The 24,140-nt window shown below is 46.4% G+C and overlaps 1 protein-coding gene across 4 annotated transcripts in view; it reads right to left on the bottom strand.

The window, feature by feature from the left end:
* Nucleotides 1-24,140, bottom strand: part of LOC142576553 (uncharacterized) — an 85,162-nt gene that overhangs the window by 53,824 nt on the left and 7,198 nt on the right. The window contains exon 2 of one of the 4 annotated variants that reach the window (XM_075686724.1): nt 23,437-23,527. The exons of 1 other annotated variant lie outside the window; for it this stretch is intronic. In XM_075686724.1, coding sequence (XP_075542839.1) covers nt 23,437-23,527 — 91 coding nt within the window. Of the gene's footprint in view, nt 1-574; nt 614-3,305; nt 3,408-23,436; nt 23,528-24,140 lie in introns of those variants that run through there. 2 more of the 4 variants (XM_075686719.1, XM_075686725.1) reach the window with 2 other exon arrangements.

Raw genomic sequence — 24,140 nt, 5'->3', positions numbered from 1 at the left:
TGGTCTCCTGAGTTACTAAGCAAGGCAATATCATCAGCGAATCACAAGTTACTAAGGTATTCTCCATTAACTTTTATCCACAATTCTTCCCAATTAAGGTCTCTGAATACCTCCTGTAAACACGCTGTGAATGGAATGGGAGAGATCGTATCTCCCTGCCGGACGCCTTTCTTTATTTGGATTTTGTTGCTTTCTTTATGGAGGGCTACGGTGGCTGTGGAGCCGCTATATATATCTCTCAGTATTTTTACATACCGCTCGTGTACACACTGGTTCCGTAATGGCTCCCCAACTGCTGAGGTTTCGAAAGAATCAAACGTTTTCTCGTAGTAAATGAAATCTATGTATAAGGGTTGGTTATATTCCACACACTGAGTGACTATACTTATTTCCGGATACACCACGACTGATTTCCGAAACATTGGACTGACCGCTGCATAGTATACGCCGGCATGTGGCTTTGATGCATAGATATAAAATTCGCGGCAAGAATAATTTAACTCCATTTCTAGGAAGCACATTCAGACACCTAACTCTGCAGCGTATTTAATTATTTCCACAAATGATGACTCACTTTCAACGAGCTGACATTGCCCATGGCGGCGAGAGTTCTCTAGAGCCGTTAGACGATCTTCAAAAAGTAAGACACGTATTTCCTCGCCGAGTTTCTTCCCAAACACATAGTGAGGTCGATTATAAAATAATGTGGCACTGGTCATATCGTTTAATGTTAAATAGCCAACATCTTCAGAGTTGGGCATTTGCTTTAAGAAGGTATGCGATGCTGAAGTAACACCTCTGCAGATAGAGTCACAATGCGTTTGTTTCTACGCAGATACTTCTTACGAGACTTGTCCTTGAGACACCTGTGGCAAGGCGGATGCTAAAGGTCAAACCACACGTGGCTAATCGTATGCTGTTGGCTACGCGTCACACGTCTACGAGGGCGTGCGCACTTGTTGTACGCGTCTATCTAGACAGGGGAGAAGCGCAGGCAGTGCCCCTGTCGGGCCGTGGTTGATATTGAGCGTCACTTTGAGCGTGCGCAACCGAAGTGGCAGCCTCTGTGCCATCGTCACGTGGCCAGCTGTAAACCTCCGGTGCGAGTCAATCTCGGAATGGCGCTGAGATGGCGCGAGTTGAATGGAATTCTGAGGTTTTATGTGCCAAAACCACAATTTCATTATGAGGCACGCCGCAGCGATAATGACGCTGAGAGTCCCTTCCGGTTCCGTGTCGCAAAGAAGCGATAAAGCCTATCAATAATGCAACCCTGGTGGCCTGCCTGACCCTCGGCCTGCACTTTGATCAGCAAACCTCAAGCACCATAAGAATAAACTCGGGACGAGGTGCTTGATGGTTGATGTGGCGAAAAATTTGATACCCAACGCTGCCATAACACGGACGTGATCAAAGTTTTATATGGCTGTCGCTTAATGGCGATGGAACCTGATCGGGATCAGATTTTTCGATCGCTGATTGACTCTTTTACGCAAGTTGAGAATAATCGTTCCTCAATCCTAATCACCAACGTCTCTCCCGAAAGTGATCTGGAACATTGTGCTACGCGCAATGAAGCGCTCTCTTGAGCACGTTCGTGTGGCTGCGTATCGTGTGGCTCCGCATTCACCCCACCGCGTAGGCTGCCGCGGCCTCTCCGAGCGGTGACAGATAAGAACATTACTTGCTAGAAACTTCGCAACTACGTTGAAAACAAGAAAAAAGAAAGCACGAAATCACTTCGCTATTGTTCTATTTGCTCTACATTCTTTACAAAGTTTTGGTACATAATTCCCGCTGTAATCTATTATCTGAGTTACGCTCTCTGTTTTTAGCCAAGCGTCTGTGTGGATTTATCTTGGTTTATGTAGTAACTTCTGTTTTTTTATTTTAATTTTAAAGTTTGTTAGGTGTATGCAGTAACTTCTCTTTGTTGATTGTGAATTTCAAAACTTTGCTAGATGTGCGGTGTCATGAAATTTGAATTTATGCGGTTTTTACTTCTGGGCGTTGAAACCATATGCCATAAATGTTCAAATTAACATTTTTTTGTATGCAGAAATTTCAACGCTTGTGAATTTATATGTTAAATTTTGCATGATTTGCTGGCCGCTACGTGAAGTTGCCAGTGCGGGGGCCTGCGGCCTTGTCAAGCTGGCTATACGACAGCTTTTTCTGCAGGCCTCCATCATCATGTACACGCGTGATGGAAGCAAGTTTATTATTATTATTATTATTATTATTATTATTATTATTATTATTATTATTATTATTATTATTATTATTATTATTATTATTATTATTATATCACGGATCACCGGAGCAGGAATAATTGCCAGATTCTCCCGAAGGGCGGAACACCAACAGCCACTGCAACGTCTGTCGTTGCGCTTGGAATCTTTTATTTGTAATTTGAAATCTAGCTTCAAATCATTAAATACTTCAGCACGCCGTGTATGGCCTGCAATCTCATCGCACAGTTGCCACTGCGCTGTCCATAAAGGGCAGTGCCAATGAAATAAAATAATTTTCAGAGTACCAGTACAATTGATTTCTTTTTCGCTTTTACATAGTGAGATTTAGAATAAAAGGCATACGGTATGAATGAATGCTGTCGCAACTTTGGTTTGCGTACGGCAATTCGAAACATTTGTAAGCAATAATTCAATTATAAGATAGACCTGGTCGCAGTAACTTTGTGGCTGCATGATATAGCATCTACTTCGCATATACGACACATAATAAAATATAGCATACTTATACATCAAAATATAAGGTACGTCACGGTGACGACGCCGCCGAAAATTCCCCCTGTGTCCGATTGCTATCGCAATAAAAGCGCTTGTGAAGCGGTCACCCGTTGAGCCGACTGAGTTGTACCTCAAGACACTTCCAAACCTTGTCCTGTTTACTAACCTTATATCTGCGCAGGCAGCTGGGCCTGTTCGCTATACACCGAATCAAAGATACAACCTAACTGCAAGAAATACATGTCATTAAGAGCACAAGTCTGTTATTAAAATAGACCTTCCTATCATTTCTATGCCTACTTTCCTAATCATCTGCTAGGCACACGCTGGCCAAGTATTGCCACCTTGCTGATATGCGTGATCACAGCGCGATACGCCTATATGAGAGACATTTTTGGTGGAGCCCGGCGAAGGCGATTCGTGTTAAAATAGGAGAACGGGTGCATTAAGCTGAAGCTAGCTCCTTATCTTTACTCAGCTACCATTAAGTTAGTTCACTTTGCGGCATTACTTTAACGGCGTCTTCATTGGAAAGCTCAGTGCCTCGGTACTTACCGTTGTCGCAGTGGGCTTCAACTTCGGATTAAAGGTTACGATTATATAGGACTCCGGCAGTTCTACTGATTGATGTTGCTGCTGCTTTACTGCTAACAATATCCAGGCTTGTTCGTTTTACGCACATTTCCTTATGCACGTGTCATTTCATCATGCGGGGCCCATCATCCGCTTACTTTGATCAGGAAGCTGACAGTCCAGCGTGACATATGAGTTGGGCTACGCATGCCTAATGCTAATTCAGCAAAATGTAATGCGATTGTAATTGTTTTTCAAAAAGAAGCGTATGGCGCATTTCCTCAATATGCTGTATAGCTTCGAAAGGTGGTCATTTCTATCATCCAAGTGAATTGTTTTAATATATTTTATAATTTCAACTCTGTGGTATTTTAGACAATACAAAGTGTGGCTTCTCTTCTTTAAACGATCTCATTGATGGAAAAACACGTAAAAGGTATACCGTGAAGGCAATTTCGGTGACATAAATTGGACGGCTGTGCCTAGTAGACATTAAATAGCTTTCAAAGAGGAATTTCAGCATGAGTAAGTGTGGTTCTTCGAAACAGCAATTAAATATTTTATGTAACCATGAATCGGAGTTCACGATAGAGAATGTTCCAGCACCTTGTGACATTTGCACTAAATAAATAACATATTCATCTATTTCGCATTTACGTAGAGCAATAGGCAACGAAACCTGCCAGCAGTTTCTAATTGAAGATAGCGGAAATGCGAACTAGTGGCGGTTCTCGCATAAAAAACATAAATTTAGTGAAGGTTCCAGAAAAAAATGTTTAATGTTATTAGTGCTTTAGCACAGAATATACAGAAATAAAACACGCAGGCACGAACGAAACAGGCGCTAACGTCCGAATAACCTTCAGTGTCAGATGTTCTGAACATAAACAGCAAAACAGATAAAGGAAAAGAAGGATCATGACTAACCACCTAATTGTTCCAACGCGTTCGCGTTACTAAGCACTTGTTACCAGCTTCCCTCCAGAAAACTTATTTCTTTGCCAGAAAACGAAAGAGACGGTAAGCTGATCCACTCACAATCATCACCATTCATTACAGCAGCTTCCAAAATGTCGGGGGTGCAGCAATCTTTGTGTCTCAACAAGACTGCAATGTTGTAAACATACGCAGCAGAGCCAGAGTCACGGCAGTGTCCCTGTCCACCCTTCATCACGTTCCTGCTGTGCTCAGTTAACCACTCGTTTCGGCATCGCTCCATTCGTCAGGCCTACGTTCGTTCTGCCACACGATAGCGGCATCCGATACACAGTACCTTCGGCACATGCGATGAATTTTCTTCTTGTGCTTCCCGCGATCTCCATCGTCGAATTCTATGGATGTCAAAGCATCAAATGGCCCATTGGTCTATAAGGCCGGCGTCTGTAGCAGCGAAACGGCACTTAAATTGTGATTGGCTGTGGCGCCACACCACCTGCGTGTCTCGATCAGGCAGAGCGGGCGAAAGGGAACGCCTGCTGCAATGCTGTCGCACCAGGTGGTGCGTGAGGGGAGATGGTATCACCGTGAGGCCAAGTCACAATCGCTCTCGGAAGCCTGTTGTTATAGCCCTGTAACACGGCACGTGTGATGTCATTCGTAGCCAATAGCCGCGTTTGCATGAATGGGACACTGGCGCATCAAATTTCGAAGCGCATTTCAGAAAAGCGATGCGACGCCATTTACACGTAGCGCACGAATGCTCCCGATAACGCCGCGCCACACGCGTGAGTCGATTCTCGCCCGCAAATCTACCTCGCCTGACGCATTAATGCGATACCCCTTCCTACCGCATTACCGCTGTTTACATGACTGCGATGCGCTAGAAATGTGATGCGATGCTCCACTGTCGCATTCATGTAAACGCGGCTTACGACATTCACGGCTAATGGCATTCGCGCTTTAATTGTGTTTTTCGAAGTCTTGCAAGCGCGACTTGTGTAATCTCGACGTCATGGGCTTGGCAAAAAATTACCAAATCGATAAGTAAGAACGAAATGCAATCAGAGTAAAGGTTTTCAGAATTGCTGTTATGAAATGTTTTATAATTTTATGACGTGTAGCACGATAGTTGAAGTTGTTTGTGCGGCTATATTCTTGTTCCCTGTCTCCGACTGGATGCTAGCACCTCTTGTCGGCCATGTTTATGAACGTTTGTCAGTTTTTATTTCATTTCTCTATATTGGTTTCAAAGTAGTGCCACGCTGACGCCTATCTGCCAATGACGCAAGCCCAATCTGCAGCTTCGTCAGCTGAGAATAGGAAGGAAAAGCGCACTGAACCCACGAGAAGGCGCGGGCGCTGCTGAAGTATGGGAAGACCACCTCCACAATTTGGCAGGGCGAAGCGCAACTTGAATGTATACATGTCGATTGCATACCGAGTAAGTGCGAGCGGATGGTGCCGATAAACGTCGCCATCAATTGCGAACGTAATTTTCTATAAGCATGTAAACAAGAAACGCAAGACTGCAATGACATTTGGTATGAATGTCATTTATTGTGAATGACCTGACACGTGCCGTGTGACAGGGGTATTATCCTCGTTGTCTTCTTCCGCGCAAGCTTTAGCCTGCGTTTTAACTTCGCCGCGGTAATCGCAATAAAGAAATGAATCTATAAAGAACAGAATAAATTCGGAAGAAAAAACGTTTGCCGTGATGAGTTTTGAACCTACGACCCCACGCTCAGAACTGGAGTGACTTAGCCACTCGGTTCAAACCAGCGCATCCTAGATAGCAGGCCTGTGCACTCTGCTTGATGACATCATGCTACATCGAGCGAAATTTCTGCTACCAAGCCCGGCGGGGTGAAAGCGGTGACATAAACATCACCGCGGCTTAAGTTTGTTTCAAATGGCGCGCCTGGAGCGAAAAAAAATTGTTCTGCCGCGCAAGTCGCAGAGCGATTTTCGCTGACAGATTCCACATGGGTTTAAGGCAGCGTGGTTTCCATCGCAGCGATGCGCAAGGTTGCCCCCGGCTCACGAAGTATCCATGCCTGCATCGTTAAACAAACATAACATTGCAACTAGTCAAATATTAGAATTTTCCTATTAGGATTCGGTAATAGAATAAGTACAGCATTTTCTACCCTTTAAAAGCGTTGAGACTTTGCGCAGACTATAGCGCACTAGATCAGGTCGACCTCTCTGTCTTTCCTATCAATAAATTCTATTCTGTTCTGTTGCGACCACTTGCAGATGCAGTGAGTGAGACGCTGCACAACACAGCAAGTGTGAGGGTACGGCTTGGGCGGCGTCGGTGGAGTGATTCCTTTTCTAGTTTCGTTGCTACTATGAAAGCCACAACTTCTTTCCTGGATGAGTATTTGCTTTTGCAGAACTACTAGCTACTATTGAGGTTGCCTGTATAAGCAGCTGACACAACTTGTAGCGATGAAGAGGTTGCCGACGGTGGTGGTCAAGTGAGTACGTCCCTTATGTGGAAGCGGCGTCTACCGACCTGGATAGCGTGCAGCTTCTCTTTTTAAACGAATTGTGTAAGGAGAAGAAAAAAAAGGTTGTGAAGTTCCTAAGCCGCAGGTGCTGGTGCGTACGCCCTATTGAAACATAACTAAAGTTGGCACGCGACATTGCTCCACAGAGCTACCAACGTGCAGTAAAACAAGAAAGCGCCTATTTTGACGGCGCTTTGTTTCGACATACATTGCCCCTCCAACATAGCGCTGATCGCTGCGACTCAGCGACGGCGCGACCAACTTAGAATCCAGTCGCGGAGAGCACGCGACGTTGCGGCGGTCGCTGAGAGTGAGAATTCGCTGTGTCGGTGACTGAAAATCGCGTCATCTGAAGCAGCCTTTACTCGGGAGCCTGCCCTTTACATTCTATGGCAATCGGGCAAGGTAGCCCGACTTTATCCATGGAAGCTCATTTCGATGGATGACGTAACGCTACTTTGCATGACGAACCTTGCGTGCTACCTTGCAACTTGCAGTATAACTTCACGGATCACGGAGATTAACCAGCCAGCAGAGAGAACAATGTTCGTCAACACGGTGACGGGGCTCCCGCACAGGCATGACCAGAAGCTCTATACTTCAAAATCACTGCAAGGCATTGCTGCTTGCTCTGTAATGATGTAGATGCTCTATCACTTGCTCTAGGAGCGACCCGCAGAGGCAATGACGTGTTCTCTGGTAGCAACGCACTCAATAAGGGCAGCGGCGACTCCAACACCGTTAGCGTCCGTGTGAACTTCTGTGGGAGCTGCACGGTTTAGGCGTCAGAGAATGGGATGAAACGTCAGAAGAAACTTCAGCTCAAGAAACTGGCCTCGCATTCACGAGTCAATTCAAAGGGCACACCCTTCTGAAGGAGGCATGTCAGCGGATACGCGACTTTGGAAAATCCACGAATAAACCGGCGGAAGTGCGAGCTAAGGCCCAGGAAACTGCGTAGCTGTTCTGCTAAGTGCGGTTGCTCGAATGCTTCAACAGCATCAGTCTCCGCAGGATCGGATCGTATGCCTTACCCTCTAGATGGCCCAGAAACAGGGTTTGGAGCTCTCCAAAAAATGCCATTTCTTCCGTCGCATTTCCTTCTGGACACAGAAAATGGCATTTAGTCCAGTTGAGCCGTCTAGCACAAGATAGTGACGTGCGCTGTTCTCACTTGACGTGCGTCATAAAATCACTACATCGATTAAATAGCACATACACAATTTTCCCTTCAAACTACGCCTTATGCTGTCCATGAAGGGCTCTAAAGTTGCAGGTGCATTTACAGAGCCTGGACGGCATCATGGTAAATTGAAAAAGTCCTACTGATACTACAAATGCCATTTTCTCTCTGTCTGCCTTACGAATAGGTAATCGCCAGTTCCCCGAGCTGAAGTCGACATACGAGAACAACGATGCTGATGAAAGGCACTCGATAGCACCATTAATACCTGGAAGAGGATACACGTTCTCTTTAGAGATGGTGTTGACACCCGCCAGTACTCAACAATAAATAGTCATGTACGATTTTTATTTTTAGCCAGAATCGCTGCAGATGATTAGGGACTGCATGATTCGTGCGTTGCATGCGTATTCAGCTTTTTGCGGACTTTGTCGTTGATCACCTTGCGTTCGAAACGCTGCGATTCTGTACTGCTTCTGTCCAAAAGGTTAGGCAAATCCCGTACGTGTACGATAGGATGTATGAGGAGGATACAATGGTGGCCCCCTCTTGGTGTGAAAAGTCATAGAGTCGGGCATGTTTTAGCAGAGCGTTACCCACTTCATGACGCTCCTTCGTTCTTAGCGACTTGTTCACCATAGTCAGCATGAAGAAGCTCGCTGCACGGCATTCATTAACGAAATGTCGTTCAGCCATATACAGGGGTTGAATGTACTCCGCATATTTCTCAATCAGCTGATCGATGACATTAACGTAACAGATTGTGGAATATCTCCTCTTCAAGCCAGCCTGTTCTCTTGGTTGACTGTAGTCAAATGTTGTCTTGATTCTACTTGAAATGATCTTGGTGAGTAATTAATACAATGATCAAAGCACGGTAATGGGCCTATTGTTTTTTTTTTCAATTCATTAACGTTTCTCTTCTTATAGAATAGTACACTGTTGGCATTCTTCCAGCATTCTGCTACACTTAAATTTGTGAGGCATTGGGTATAGAACTTTTCATCGGGCTAGAAGTAAAGCGTGTGCTAGGACCCCTTCCTCCTCTGCACTGCACGAGCCCGAGCGACGCTACTTCAATGTATGGCCGTGGCGTGCTACGCAACAATTTCGAGGTGTTTCTTTTAGCTTATTCTCCGAAAAATCTACGCTATTTCAGTTCATACAAGATCATCGGGGAACCACTGTGCATTATACGCCAGTAGTGTATATGGTTGAATAGGGGCCGCATTTTTTCTTAAATATCGGTTGTGAATCTAAAGGAACCAAATATTAAACATGGCAAGTTTCGGGAATCCTTATTCAGCCAACGCGGCCCAAATGCGAAAACAGACTTTGGAATCCCTGACGTCACGCTGACGTACCGGCACTTGGGTTTAGGCACGAAATTCAAATACTGATACTTGGACCTTCATGTTCTCATCCAATAATCAAACTATTTTCTTAATGACTGCCTGCAGGGTTCTCAAACAATGCTTCATTACTCTAAACTGATTTATCGTTTCGCTTTAATGTCCCTTTAAAGTTTAACTTATCGTAATGAACCTGCAACCAAACAAAATTCAAGCATGCTGAACCACAACCCTACCACTATTTGTTTTGGTTCAACATCCTTACTAACGTAGTGTACTTTGTGTCCTTGAATATGAACACTGAAAAACTAGCAACTGCTCAACCTCAGGCTGTTAGATTTATTTCCAACAAATATGAGGAGTACGGATCCACCAAACAACGTATTGCACGTTTGTGGCCTTCGGACATTCCAAAGTAGAGCTATGAAGCCTGCATAATATTTATAGTTAAACTTCTTTATGGTGCTTTCAAAATAGACCAGTCTTGATATGTTGTCCGTTAAAAAATGGATTGAAGAGAGTGTTTCAATTTTCTAATTTCATCGCCCTGTTCAATTTAAGGATTTCCCTATATAAATTAAATTGCTAAAGGACGTGGTTGCTTTGGCCAAATAGTCGCCTTCAATATAGCCGACATCATGAAGGGCAAGAGGGAGCATTTGTAGTTGTTTAGATTTCGGCAATATCATCCAACCTGCTTATTGCTCATTGGCCACATTGTGGACCATCTGCGGGAACACAGAACAGTTCTAATAGGCAAATACATTACCAATAGGTGTCAATGATCCATTAGGCAAACATGGAAGCAATGCATTACCACTAAGCAAATCTAGTTTCAACAGGAAAATGCTGAACCAATAGGCAACTATAGTTCCAACAGGCAAATGCAGAACCAAGTAGACCTATATGTTTCCCATATGCAAATGCGGAATCAATAGACCAATAGCTGTCAACCCATTAGGCTACTGGTTTTTCAATTGGGAAGTTTTCCTTGGATGAAGCTCTTCAATATAAACCTACTGTTAAAAGTCTATACGTGCAATATAATGAGCAAGGTCCATGGTTTTTACAGGAGACTTCTCTCTACCCGACAAGTCAAATGAATATCTCCTCTAATTGCTTCGAATTCATTGTGACTAGCAGTAAATATGCCGGAAAAGACATTTTCTACCTGCGGAAGCGCTGACTAGTTCGAAGTACCTCGCGAAAAGCCGCCTTTTGCATGCTATGGGCAGTGCAAACACGGATAACACAGTGTGACTACGGAGGCACTGCTACTACGAGCAGCAACAGCTCTCGTTGTTAGTGGGAAAACAATTTAAATTACCGACACGCTGTATCAATGTACCACGAACAAAATACAAGTTGCATTTTCAAGCATTTTTGGCAAGCATGATAAATTAGCTTTTCTGCAAGGGTAAAGACAAATATCACTATATTTAGGGGAACATATTTCAATACGCGCTCACAATTCTGGACGTTTTCCAGGTTACACTCATTAAAATCTCAAGGTATGGAGAGACACCTTATAGAGACTTCGCTACAAATAGGTATACTCATCTAATATTAAATCATGTGGAAGCGATTGTGTGGAGTAAAGCACTTTTGAGAGTAATAAAATTCTCTTGAAACTTCCTATTCCCCCTCGCACATTAAGACGTGAACGGCACGTCAAAAGGCTGAAGTGGACATTTCGCTTCAATACGTGCTTGATTTCGTATGTGGACAATATGACAGCAACGCTGTAACCATGCGAAGACGATTTCTGCTCTTAATGCAATTTTTCATAGCGTTCCCTGCTTCTGTGGGCCCCCCTCCGGCAGTCCAGGATGCATCGTCGATTCTGGAGCAACGGTTACAAGATTCATCTTGCCCGTGCCTGAAGTGCCTTATCTTCTCTACTGAAGATAGCCTTGTCCCTGCCGTCGCCGATTTCAACTTCTCTTCGCTCGATTACGTGATCACGGACTGTCCCATCCTGCTGGTACCCAACGCAGTGACGTCCGTGTCTGGGACTAAAAGGGCCTCACCGCAGGCCAATTTATTCAGTGGGCAAGGGTACAGCAATGCCGTAACCATGCTGAGAGGAATTCGGCTTTGTGTAGGTATGCCACTTTCATAATGCTTACTGCATTTGATCTGACGACCCTTTCTTCTTGCTGGTGCCGCACCCACAATGCTGCAGCTCCTTTTTTGCGTACACTTCAGTGGAGCTTGTGCATCCTCTTAGTAGCATTTCGTTGACTGGTGATGTTGAGACGAACCCGGGCCCTCCTAACAAGAACCCTGAAGCTAACACTGGACTGAACACATGGTCCGAATCCGCCCCTACCGTCGATAGCTCGCCAGCAGCGGTTACTGGCCCTCACAATTTAGAACAATCCCATCGCAGCGTTTGTGATATGATTTCGCAGGTACTTGCGCGCCAGAACCCAATTGCGCAAGATATTGTGGATCATAAGACGTCCGTTGACTCCCATTTCGAGGCTTCTGAAAGCCGCCTAGCTACTCTCGAATCGTGGTTCCCGGTCTCTAACTCTGTCTGATCAGCTGCAAGATAAAATTCAGGAATTCACAGCGACACTGAACGAGCTTGTCACGCAGAATGGTGAACTGGAAGCTTGTCTCTGTCAACACAACTTCGAGTCTGTTTCTTCACTTCTTGAAGACATAGACAAATGCAGGACAGCAGCAGATAACACCCCTGCGGTCACTGAGCTGTGGCGAAACTACAGGCAGAGGTAGCTTCGCTTTCGACAACTGCGACATGGCTACTTTCCAAGAATGGTGAATTAGAAAGCAGGTCCCGTTGAAACATTATAATTCTCCACGGTTTTGATGAACCGACCGGCGAAAGTCCATAAACATTTATACCTAATGTTTCGCAGCTATTTTCAGAGATACTGATGATGCAATGTCCGTCAAATAAGCGGTGTCACAGGCTTGGTCAGCTTCGGGAAGGCCACCGGTGCCCGGTCATAACGAAGATCCTAGATTTCCATTGTCAGTTCTGCTTCTTCAAAAATTTCGCTAATATAGAAAATTTACTCAGTTTTACTCGCAGGAAGTCTGTGCAGCAATTTTTTTTTAAATTTTACTTGTTTCGTGCGCCTACGACTCTTGTCAGCCGGTAGCAACAGTCATGAGAATTCCTATTTTTAACACTGATTTCTAAATGTAACAAGTTTTTTTGTCACTGAAACCTCTTATATGCAGCATGAAGGTACGTAAGAAAATTTCATTGACATCATCCCATTTTACGCGCGTTTCTTGGTGGAATACTGATCACTGACAATGAGCAAAGGAAAGAATATTATAGCGAATTACACCAGGTTTCTTAACTTTTTGACGGGAAGAGATGCAGATGACCAATGTGCATATTGGTAGATCTGATGGTTTATAGACATATATTTCGACTTTATACATGTAAGAGAAAAATTATCACATGTTCAAAATACGCTGATTGCAAAAGTGAAAACTCCCGACTTGAATGAGCCTGTTTCCTTTAAAAGCTGCACCAGCACCAGGTGAACCAATCGAGTTTCTGAGAAAATGAATGAAGGCCATTATTGCAAGTTAATATGAACAACAGCATTAGGGAAAATATTGTCACGTGGTGGTGACGTTTAAGAAGACAGTAGCAAATACTGTGAAAGACAAAACTAACTTTTACTGGGCGAACCTGTGCCCACAAAAACAGGCTACACTTATAGCACAACGATAGCGGCGAACACTGTCGGCGATCGTCGAAAATCTGATCAGCGGGTCAAGTGCGTCGGCCTTTATACAGCAGTCGTCGAATGTTCTAGACTGATCGTTGGGACCCGCATGCCTTCCACAAAGTTCTACAACATTCGAGTCGCACGATGAAATCAGATAACACAAGGTTCGGCGACAACAGACAGCGGATAGAAGCATCGATAACTTTCCAGAAACTTCGGATACATGCAGACGCGTCCCGCGCTGTGCGATAACATTTGTTAGCCGGCGAAACGTGGTCGCCCGTTAAATATAAGTACACGTGTCAATACCCCCCTCTTAAAATGCATCAACTCGATGCTGCAAACAAACGAAAGTAACAAAAGAAAAGCACTCCTATCAAAGAAAACAAAAAAAATATTGAAGTTCGTCAGCGTCCGTAAAAGGGTTTAAGACGCACCACGCGGACCACTTCAGATCGTGCGCGGCGTCGCTGTGAATGCGAAATGCCGTCTGGCATGACCTCATAGTCCAGTGCGCCAATACGTCGGATGACCTTGTAGCGTCCGAAATATCGTCGAAGTAGTTTTTCACTGAGTCCTCGTCGGCGTATAGGGGTCCACACCCAAACACGGTCGCCGGGCTGGTACTCCACGAAGCGTCGTCGGCGGTTGTACTGTCGGCTGTCGGTCCTCTGCTGGTTCTTGATCCGCAAGCGCGCGAGCTGTCGGGCTTCTTCGGCGCGCTGGAGGTAGGTAGCGACGTCAAGGTTCTCCTCGTCAGTGACGTGCGGCAGCATGGCGTCGAGCGTCGTCGTCGGTTTCCTGGCGTAGACCAGCTTGAACGGCGTAATCTGTGTTGTTTCTTGCACCGCCGTGTTGTAAGCGAATGTTACGTACGACAGGACGGCATCCCAGGTCTTGTGTTCGACGTCGACGTACATCGCTAGCATGTCGGCGAGGGTCTTATTCAGCCGCTCCGTAAGACCATTCGTCTGCGGGTGGTAGGCCGTTGTCCTCCTGCGCCTTGTCTGACTGTACTTCAGAATGGCTTGGGTGAGCTGCGCTGTAAAGGCCGTTCCTCTCTCGGTGATGAGGACTTCTGGGGCGCCGTGTCGTAGCAGGATGTTTTCGACAAAGAATTTCGCCACTTCGGCTGCGCTACCTTTCGGCAGTGCTTTTGTTTCAGCGAAGCGGGTGAGGTAGTCCGACGCCACGACGATCCACTTATTTCCGGTTATTGACGTCGGAAAGGGTCCCAGCAAGTCCATCCGAATCTGCTGGAATGGTCGGCAAGGAGGCTCGATTGGCTGTAGTAATCCGGCTGGCCTTGTCGGCGGTGTCTTGCGTCGCTGACAGTCTCGGCATGTTCTGACATAACGGGCGACGTCGGCGGTCAGGCGCGGCCAATAATACTTTTCTTGTATCCTCGATAGTGTCCGGGAAAATCCGAGGTGTCCAGCGGTCGGATCGTCATGTAGGGCGTGCAATATTTCTGGACGAAGCCTTGACGGGACAACAAGAAGGTAATTGGCGCAGACTGGTGAGAAGTTCTTCACGAGTAGATTGTTTTGAAGCGTGAAGGAAGATAATCCGCGCTTAAATGCCCTGGGGACAAGGTTGCTGTGCCCTTCCAAATATTCGACGAGGCCTTTTAGCTACGGGTCTGCCCGTTGCTGTTCAGCGCAATCTTCCGCGCTTATAATTCCAAGGAAGGCGTCGTCAATTTCGTAATCTTGCGGTGGCGGGTCAGTGGGTGCGCGTGATAGGCAATCGGCATCGGAGTGTTTTCGCGGCTAGCGTAAGCTATCACCTGTTCGACTCCGTTTTTTCTCTGGACTAGAACGGCACCGAGGCCTAGGCTACTGGCGTCAGTATGGATTTCTGTATCTGCGTACTCGTCGAAGTGCGCAAGTACCGGCGGCGACTGCATGCGTCGTTTGAGTTCTTCAAATGCGTCGGCCTGCGGCGTTTCCCACTTGAACTCAACATCACATTTAGTTAGACGGGTCAAAGGCTCGGCGATGCGTGAAAAGTTCTTGACAAAGCGCCTGTAGTAGGCACACATGCCAAGGAATCTACGCACAGCCTTCTTGTTGATGGGTTGCGGGAACTGTGCGATGGCAGCTGTCTTTTGCGGGTCTGGATGGACATCAGATTTGCTGATTACTTGGCCTAGGAACAGAAGCTCATCGTAAGCGAAGCGGCATTTTTCCGGCTTCAGAGTAAGCCCTGACGACTTGATGGCTTCCAGTACTGTCGCAAGCCGCCTGAGGTGATCGTCGAAATTTCCAGCGAAGACGACGACGTCATCCAAATAAACGAGACAGGTCTGCCACTTCAATCCTGCTAACACCGTGTCCATGACGCACCGAGCAGAGTCCGAATGGCATCACCTTGAACTCGTAGAGGCCGTCTGGGGTGATGAAGGCCGTCTTTTCGCGTTCTCTTTCGTCGACTTCTATTTCCCAATAGACAGACTTCAGGTCCATCGACGAGAAGTATTTAGCGTTGCAGAGCCGATCCAATGCGTCGTTTATTCGTGGGAAGCGGTTTACGTCCTTCTTCGTGATCTTGTTCAGACGACGATAATCGACGCAGAAACGTAGGGTTCCGTCCTTTATCTTTACCAGGACAACAGGGGATGCCCACGGGCTTTTCGACGGCTGGATGATGTCGTTCCGTAGCATTTCGTCGACTTCTTCTCTTATAGATGCACGTTCTCGCGGCGAAACTCAGTAAGGGCTCTGGCGGAGTGGTCGAGCGTACTCCTCGGTGATTATGCGATGCTTGGTGACTGGTGTTTGTCGAATCCTCGATGACGTCGAAAAGCAGCCTATGTATCGTCGGAGCAGACTTCTGAGCTGCTGTTGCTTAATCACGGGGAGACTTGGATTAATGTCGTAGTCTGGTTCGGGAACCATCGTCGTCCGAGTAGATGCGGCGGAATCCGAGAGGACAAACACATTACTGGTTTCCAGAATTTCCTCGATGTACGCGATCGTCGTGCCCTTGTTGACGTGCTTGAACTCTTGGCTGAAGTTTGTCAGCAACACTTCAGTTTTCCCTCCATGCAGTCGAGCGATCCCTCTTGCGACGCCAATTTGACGGTCTAGCAGTAGACGTTGGTCGCCTTCGATGACGCCTTCTACGTCAGCGGGTGTTTCGGTGCCGACCGAAATAACAATGCTCGAGCGAGGCGGGATGCTCACTTGATCTTCGAGAACACTCAAGGCGTGGTGACTGCGAAAGCTCTTCGTCGGTATCGCTTGACCTTCCGACAGCGTTATCGATTTTGACTTCAGGTGTATGATTGCGCCGTGATGGTTCAGGAAGTCCATGCCGAGAATGACGTCTCGTGAACACTGTTGGAGGATAACGAAGGTAGCAGGGTAAGTCCGGTCATGAACGGTTATTCTTACCGTGCAGATTCTAGTCTGCGTAATGAGGTGTCCTCCAGCGGTCCGAATTTGGGGGCCCTCCCATGCAGTCTTAATCTTCTTCAACTGGGTGGCAATGTGTCCACTCATTACGGAGTAATCTGCCCCTGTGTCGACTAAGGCAGTGACTGCGTGGTCGTCGAGAAGTACGCCGAGGTAGGTGGTTCTTTGTCTGGCATTGCAGTTGGGTCTTGGCGTCGGATCACGGCTGCGTCGTGTTGAACTAAAGCTGGAACGTCGCGTCGTCGAGCCGTCTTTCGTCGGTGTACTCTTGGCTTCCTGACTTCGTCGGGACGGCGGCCTGTCGTGATTAGGTCGTCGAGATTGTTTCTTTGTCGTCTTCGTCGGCGGCGGAGGAACTTCGTCAGTTCGGCGAAGCGCAACCGCACCTCCATCGGTTGCTGCTTTTAGTTTTCCGGATATGGGCTCGCTGACCGGCCCCGGGCTGGCCAGTGTATGGTCGGCGCTGCGGCGAGAGGTATCGGCCTGGTGATGGCGAACGCGACGGTCGTCGAGAGCTCCACTGAGTAGCGGCAAGGTAGTCGGCGATATCGCGAGGGCGCTCACCTTGCTGCGGGCGCGGAGCGTTGACGGCGAAACCTAGCAGTCCCATCTCCCGGTATGGGCATCAGCGATACACATGACCGGCAGTGATAGCAGAGCGGGCGGTGGTTGGGGGCTCGCCAAATGTCCGTCTTCCTAGCGTAGGTGCGCTGGGCGACGGGTGCGCGTGCTGGCGGCGGCAGCGGCGGACGACGGAATTGCGTCGTTGCAGGGCCTTGGCGTGGTCGCGGAGGGGGACCTTGACAGCGTGCGACGGCAGCGTATGTCATCGCTTCTGGCTGGGGCTGCGGTAATTGTGGTTGCAGCTCTGGAACTCCAAGCGATGGGTGCACCTCTTCTTTCACGATGTCGGCGATCGAAGCCACTTGGAGCTGCGACGAAGGCAGGACCTTGCGCAGTTCTTCGCGCACAATGGCCCTGATGGTCTCCTGAAGGTCGCCGGAACCCAGTCCTTGGATGGCGTACTGCGGCATGAGCCCCTGGCGGTTATATTGCCGGGTACGCATCTCCAGAGTTTTCTTGATCGTCGGTGCCTCTGCAGAAAACTCAGCTACGGTCGTCGGTGGGTTACGAATAAGTCCTGCAAAAAGTTCTTCATTGAGGCCCCGCATCAGGAAGCGGACTTTTTTCTCCTCTGACATTTCCGGCCCGGCGTGCCGGAACAGACGGGCCATCTCCTCCGTGAAGATCGCGATCGTCTCGTTTGGCAGCTGCACTCTGGTTTCTAGTAGTGCTTGGGCTCGCTCTTTTCGCACGACGCTTGTAAACGTTTGCAAGGAGCCGCTTCGGAACAGGTCCCACGTCGTTAATGTGGCTTCTCAATTCTCGAACCAGGTCCTGGCGGCGTCTTCCAATACGAAATAGACATGCCGCAGCTTGTAGTCGCTGTCGCAACTGTTAAATGTAGCGACCCTCTCATACGTCTCGAGCCAGGTTTCCAGGTCCTCGAATGACGATCCGCGGAACGTCCGAGGTTCCCTGGGCTGCTGCAGCACGATAGGGGACGTTGGGGCTGCCATTGGGGTTGCCTGTCCACAATCTTCTTGTTCTTCTCAGGTGGAAGTCCGTGCTCCGGGGGCAGCTGTTGAAGACGGCGGCTTGCTCGATGCTCTAGGGCTACGTTGGTGTTCTCTTTGCGGTCCGGGCTTGGATCACGACTTGTGGGGGACCTCCGGTACATGAACGAAAAGCACCTCCACCAAACGTCACGTGGTGGTGACGTTGAAGAAGACAGTAGCAAATACTGTGAAAGACAAAACTAACTTTTATTGGGTGAACCTGTGCCCACAAAAACAGGCTACACCTATAGCACAACGATAGCGGCGAACACGGTCGGCGATCGTCGAAAATCTGATCAGCGGGTCAAGTGCGTCGGCCTTTATACAGCAGTCATCGAATGTTCCAGACTAATCGTTGGGACCCGCATGCCTTCCACAAAGTTCTACAACATTCGAGTCGCGCGATGAAATCAGATAACACAAGGTTCGGCGACAACAGACAGTGGATAGAAGCATCCATAACTTTCCAGAAGCTTCGGATACATGCAGACGCGTCCCGCGCTGTGCGATAACATTTGTTAGGCGGCGAAACGTGGTCGCCCGTGAAATACAAGTACACGTGTCAATATAATAGTGTCTGTGTATACTCAGACTGAATCAGGGAGACCGGGAATTCTTAACCAATGTAATCTCCGTGGCTTGTCTGGCGATCTCCTTCAGGGTGTGAACAGGCGAAAGGATGTAGAAACATATAGTTTATTTGAAAGGGTATTTGCTATTCAGATCGTATTTCACTTCTGAACTGACTATTTATAATTCAGAGCCATTCCACAATGAATGTGAATGACCAGCAGAGCGGTATATAAATAAAAATAACTTAAACTAAAACAACTAAGCAATATAACACAAATATGTCAGTTAAGTTTATTTGTATGTACATTTATCTCGTGACCACAATATTTATTTATTTGTTTCCTTATTATTTGTTTATTTATTTTCTCTTTTATTTATTTAGAATACCTCAAAGGCCCCAGTGAAAGGTTTTACATGAGGGGCAGGCTATTGAAGATGTGTTAAATGTTATAAAATTTTTCTATCGCCATCTTGAAGTCGGCGCTCCTGGAGAGGAGCGCAACGCCAGCGGCAAGCCGATTACAATCTTGTAATGTTTTAGCAAGAAATGAATAAAGGCGCGCAGTGGTTGGAGCAGATGGCGGGTATGCAGCTTTTCCGTGATTGATGAGATCTGAATTGAGATGAGCTAGCTTGATGGCAGGAGTACTCTATGACGTGTGATAAAACTTGAAGGTAGAGACATGTTATTTAGCGGAATCATGAAAGACATCCAAGGTGAGCACGACATTTGGGTTCGGTGACACTTGAGTGACATGTGTATTCTGATACAATGAGTCGGGCTGCGCGGGTCTGTACATACTCTGGCATTTTATTGAGGTTACATCGGTGAGGGTCCCCAAGTGCGCATGCGCATTCAAGTTTTGGTCTGATTCGTGTCTGTTAGGCGAGAAGTCGGAGAGAAGGAGATGCTAGATAAAGGTTACGACGCAGACAACAAAGAACGCGTTTAGCTTCATTAGTAACGTGCATTATGTGAAGGGATCTTGTTAAATCTGACGACAAATTAACTACTAGGTATTTGTATACACTTACACATGAAATTTCGAAGGTATCAGAATCTTTGGTGGTGGGAAATATCGCTGGCGATGATACGTACTGAAGTTTTATTCATTTTTAATGACGTGAGCCACTTGTTGCACCAGATTTTGATTCGATGAAGATCAGACTGAACTGATTGAATGTCACACAGGTAGATAATTTGACCATATACGATGGAGTCTGCGAAGAGTCTGATGTTAGAAGAAATGTTACTCGGTAAATACTAGGAATAATAATGGGCCTGGGACCAGGCGTTGAGGCACGCCTGTGATGACAGGACGGTAGGCAGAAGACTGATTATTGGCGTGCACGAATTGCTGGCTCTAAGTTAGGAAGTCACAGAATTCATTCAAAAACAATGAAAGTTCAGGCCCGAAAATTTTAGAGACCGGCGTTTATGGGCAATGTTATCAAATGCTGTCTCGAAATCCAAGAAGAAGTGCGCCGACCGATATGTTTACGTCAATGTTAGAGGTAATGTCATTGATAAACAGCTAAAGTTGAGTGTCGCAGGAAACACCGTTCTGGAAAACGTGTTGGTATTCATGTTAGAAATTTGACTACGTGAGAAGAGATCACCAGTTCCATTACTTTCGAGCAGACGCATGTGAAGGATATGGCGCGATTATTTTTAAACAAATATGTCGTAGTTTTCTTCGGGATTGGAATTAGTTTATCCACCTACCATTGTTGTGGCACCGCTACAGATAAAGATACTGCTGCAATATATGCGATAAGGTAACGCTTGTTACGGTTCTAGTATTCTTCAGTATTTTACCATTGATGCTACCGTACCAGTGAAACATGTCTGCTTTAATGAATCGATCAGTTTGGAAATGCCATTGGCATGTAACGTGATTTCAAGCATATTTGGATGATTCACATGAAAGGCGTGAAATCGTTGATTATCAGGTCCAACTGTTACACTGAACAAAAAGGCGCATTTTGTACTTGCGCGACCCAGTGTTCTGGGACCCAATTAGTAGGTCCGTCTCTCACCAGGATGTTCTATGAAGGCGTAGTGCATGATGGGTTGATAGTTTTCCAGAATTTTGGGAGGTTGTTGCGTAACATGCCGGGTAAAGCTAATGAGTAGAATGAGCGCTTGGCTTGAGCTGCAAGAGAATTGAATAACGTTTATGTGGTTTGGAATGTATCCCAAATGCATTTAGTATTTATTATCTTTGCGCGTTGGAATTGACGCTACATTTTGTTTTAGGTCGCTTCAGTGAAGCGTTGAACCAAGGTAAGTCTGATCGTACCCTGATTATGATAGTGGGGACATGACTTCGGATTAGTTGGTACAGCTTAGCTTTAAGGGGGTGCCAGTTAGTTTCGATAGAGCGCAGGACAAGATTGATGACAAATGATTCTTGAAAAATTGACGCTACATTATTTATGGCAGCGTAGTTACCTTTATCATATAATGTTATTGTTTTCTTTATCTTTGGGGGGGGGGGTTAAGTAGGTAGCATTTGATTGTCGCGTGAAGAACGTCGTGATCGCTTATAGCAGAGAAATGTGCAATATAAGAGAACTTATCCAGATGAGTTGTCAGTAAAAGGTCCAGGATTTTAGAAAAATGATACGTTTGTCGGGTCGGCTCAGAGATTGGCTATCATAATCCAACCGTTAAGCATGATTTGAGGAATCGACTATCACTGTTATTATGATTTTATGCTGATTGACCATGTTATGCTGGGAAACCTAAAGTCACCGAGTAAGATTTACGGAGCGTTATGATATGCTGTCGTTACGGAGTGAACAGCGTCGTGAAAATGACTGACAAAAGTGGCATCTGGGTCCAGTGGGCGGTACCACGCGCTGATCATAATGGGTGGATTAGAAGTGTGGCAGCATGCGTATCACATTTCTAAGGGGAAGAGAACGCTGACGGTCTACACGTAAGGCTGCTGTGAGCGGCTATCAGCACACCACCGCCACGTTTGTTTAGTTGGTCACGACGGAAGATATGGAACTAAGGTAAACAAGAAGCCAAATCAGTATCTGTGACTGAGGAATTCAGCCAAATGTCGTTTAAAATTATAAGATTAGAATCAGTTATTTCGGCTACGCGTAAAATAGAGTCGCGCTTCGGGAAGATAGTTGTGATGCTGGCATAAATTAGTGGTAAATTAGTATGCGTAGGGTATGCTAGAAGATCTAGCATCATGCGAAAGCTGTCGTGGCTGTACGATTACTTTCCGTTCAATTCGATCCAAAATGTAGGTTGTATTTCCAATTATTACTTTGTTATAAGAAAGCTTGAATGGTTCTTGCAGTGTTTTTCCGAATTCGGGGAGTTTCTTGCTTACAAGTCGTTGTTTAGTGAGAAATCTGCTGTGATAATGTTGTGAGGGCCCATCAATTGTGCTCTTATTCATATATATATATATATATATATATATATATATATATATATATATATATATATATATATATATAATAGTCCTATTATAAAAAGCCAACAAGCCCTGACTCCAAGGACAACATATGGGAAATACCTTTTGCTTAATAAATGAAATAAAGGAACCATAAATTATTGGAAATTAAAGTGGATGAAAAAACTCGGCGCAGGTGGCGAACGATCCCACAACCTTCGCATTTCGCGTGCGATGCTTGATCGATTGAGCTACCGTGGCTCCGTTTCCTGATCCACTTTCTTGGGTATTTATGTTTCCTAGTAGAACCCTGGGAGTCTTAGCCGGCGCCACCACCGATAGACCTTGGCGACGGACGTGTAGCGTCCATTCTGCCGCAGGCGTCACGACAGCGTGATCGTTTGGGTGAAGGCAACTGGTCAATAAACCAACACATGCTACCGGATGGCATCAATGTTGCCGGATTCCAGACCCTCGTTATGTAATAAACGAGAAGAAAGGGTGTCAACCGAGGGGCCCGATTTTTGTTAGTCATATTATAAGAAGCCAAGCACTGACGCCAAGGACAACATAGGGCAAAGAACTTGTGCCTAATAAATGAAATAAAGAAAAATAAATTATAGGAAATAAAAGGTTGTGGGATCGTTCCCCACCGGCGGCAAGGTGTTTTTTCATCCACTGTTAGCTGTCTTCTAGCGCCTCGATTGTCAAAGTCACAGTTATGGTCGTAATTTTGTAGACACAGCACAGTGAAGTGTAAAAGCGAGCTGTATCACGAAACGATGGTTTGCGAAATGCGTCTCGAAGACACTTCAAAAGGCGGTGGACGCGGTCATCGCATAAACTCTTCCCAGATGTGTTTTTCGGCACGTGATGCCACAAGCGATTAGCTAATCGATGTTTACATTAATAATATTACCCATAGAAATAGAACATTTCTGTAATATTCTCAATGTTGTTGCCGCTGTCAATACTTCGCCTAAACTGCGAACCTTTACAGCAAAACTTTTGTTGGCTACCTCCACCGCATGGCCCCTTGATAGAAGGCTCGTCCACTCTACCTAATGACGCCATGCTACATGCACCGAAAGTTTCATGGCCATAGTTGGCCTGATGAAAGCAGAGACGTCGAAGTGAGCACGGCGTATTCAGGAGATTAGGTTAGATTACATTCACGTTATATTCTATGGCACTCGGCCATGTTAGCGTGGCGTCATGGATCGAAGTGCACTGGCCGTGCGCTGTATAGGAAGCGTTGCCTCCCCAAGATTTGGGGGATTGCAGTAAAACCCATTTTGGGGGCTAGTTGGTGCATAGCTTTCTATAGGTGAAGCGCCATATTGATGGGACACAAGAAGGAATACATACAGGACAAGGCGCTTCGACAAGGGATCGTCGTCGACAAGGGAGAAGACGACATGGGATCGTCGTCGTCGGACCCGCCGAGTAGAAGCTGTCGCTGTCGGACACGAGAGAGAGATAAGCCATAAGGGAAAGGCAGTGATGTTAATCAGGCTGAGCCCGGTAGACTACCGTGCTGGGATCGAAAGAGGAGGAGAAAGAAAGAAGGCCAAAGTCTCCACTTATACACACACAAGAGTGCACCGCTGAGTCAGCCACATGCAGTTATACAGGCTGGTGCATTTCAAGAGTCGCAGCAGTGCCTTACTGGCTTTGCACATAGCAGAAGAACGAGGCCATGGGCCCAAGATCTCCTCTGTGAAAGGGCGGTCGTCTAAGCGCTCGAAAGCTGTACGAAGGGCACACTTCTCGTCTTGGTATGTAGGGGAGTCACACAGGATATGTTTGGTCGTTTCTTCGACAGCACATCTGCTGCATTTGGGACTGTCGGGGATACGATCAGTTGCTGTGGTTACATGAATGCGGCACTAGCCAATCGCATTGCCTTCCGAATCGCGATAATACTGTGCGACAGGGCTTGTGTATGGCGCATCCTCGTTCATACAAGACCAGCTGGAACTTTTCCTGGCAAGTGCACTTCCGCCTTCGTTTCTCTCTTTCCCTCAATGCTATTCTTCTTCGGCTTGCCCATGCTGGGATTCATGCGCCGA

Source organism: Dermacentor variabilis, chromosome 3 (genome assembly GCF_050947875.1).
Source record: "Dermacentor variabilis isolate Ectoservices chromosome 3, ASM5094787v1, whole genome shotgun sequence".
Classification (NCBI taxonomy): Eukaryota; Metazoa; Arthropoda; class Arachnida; order Ixodida; family Ixodidae; genus Dermacentor; species Dermacentor variabilis.
The sequence above is the reverse complement of the archived record's forward strand: the minus strand, read 5'-3'. Positions and strand labels throughout refer to the sequence as shown.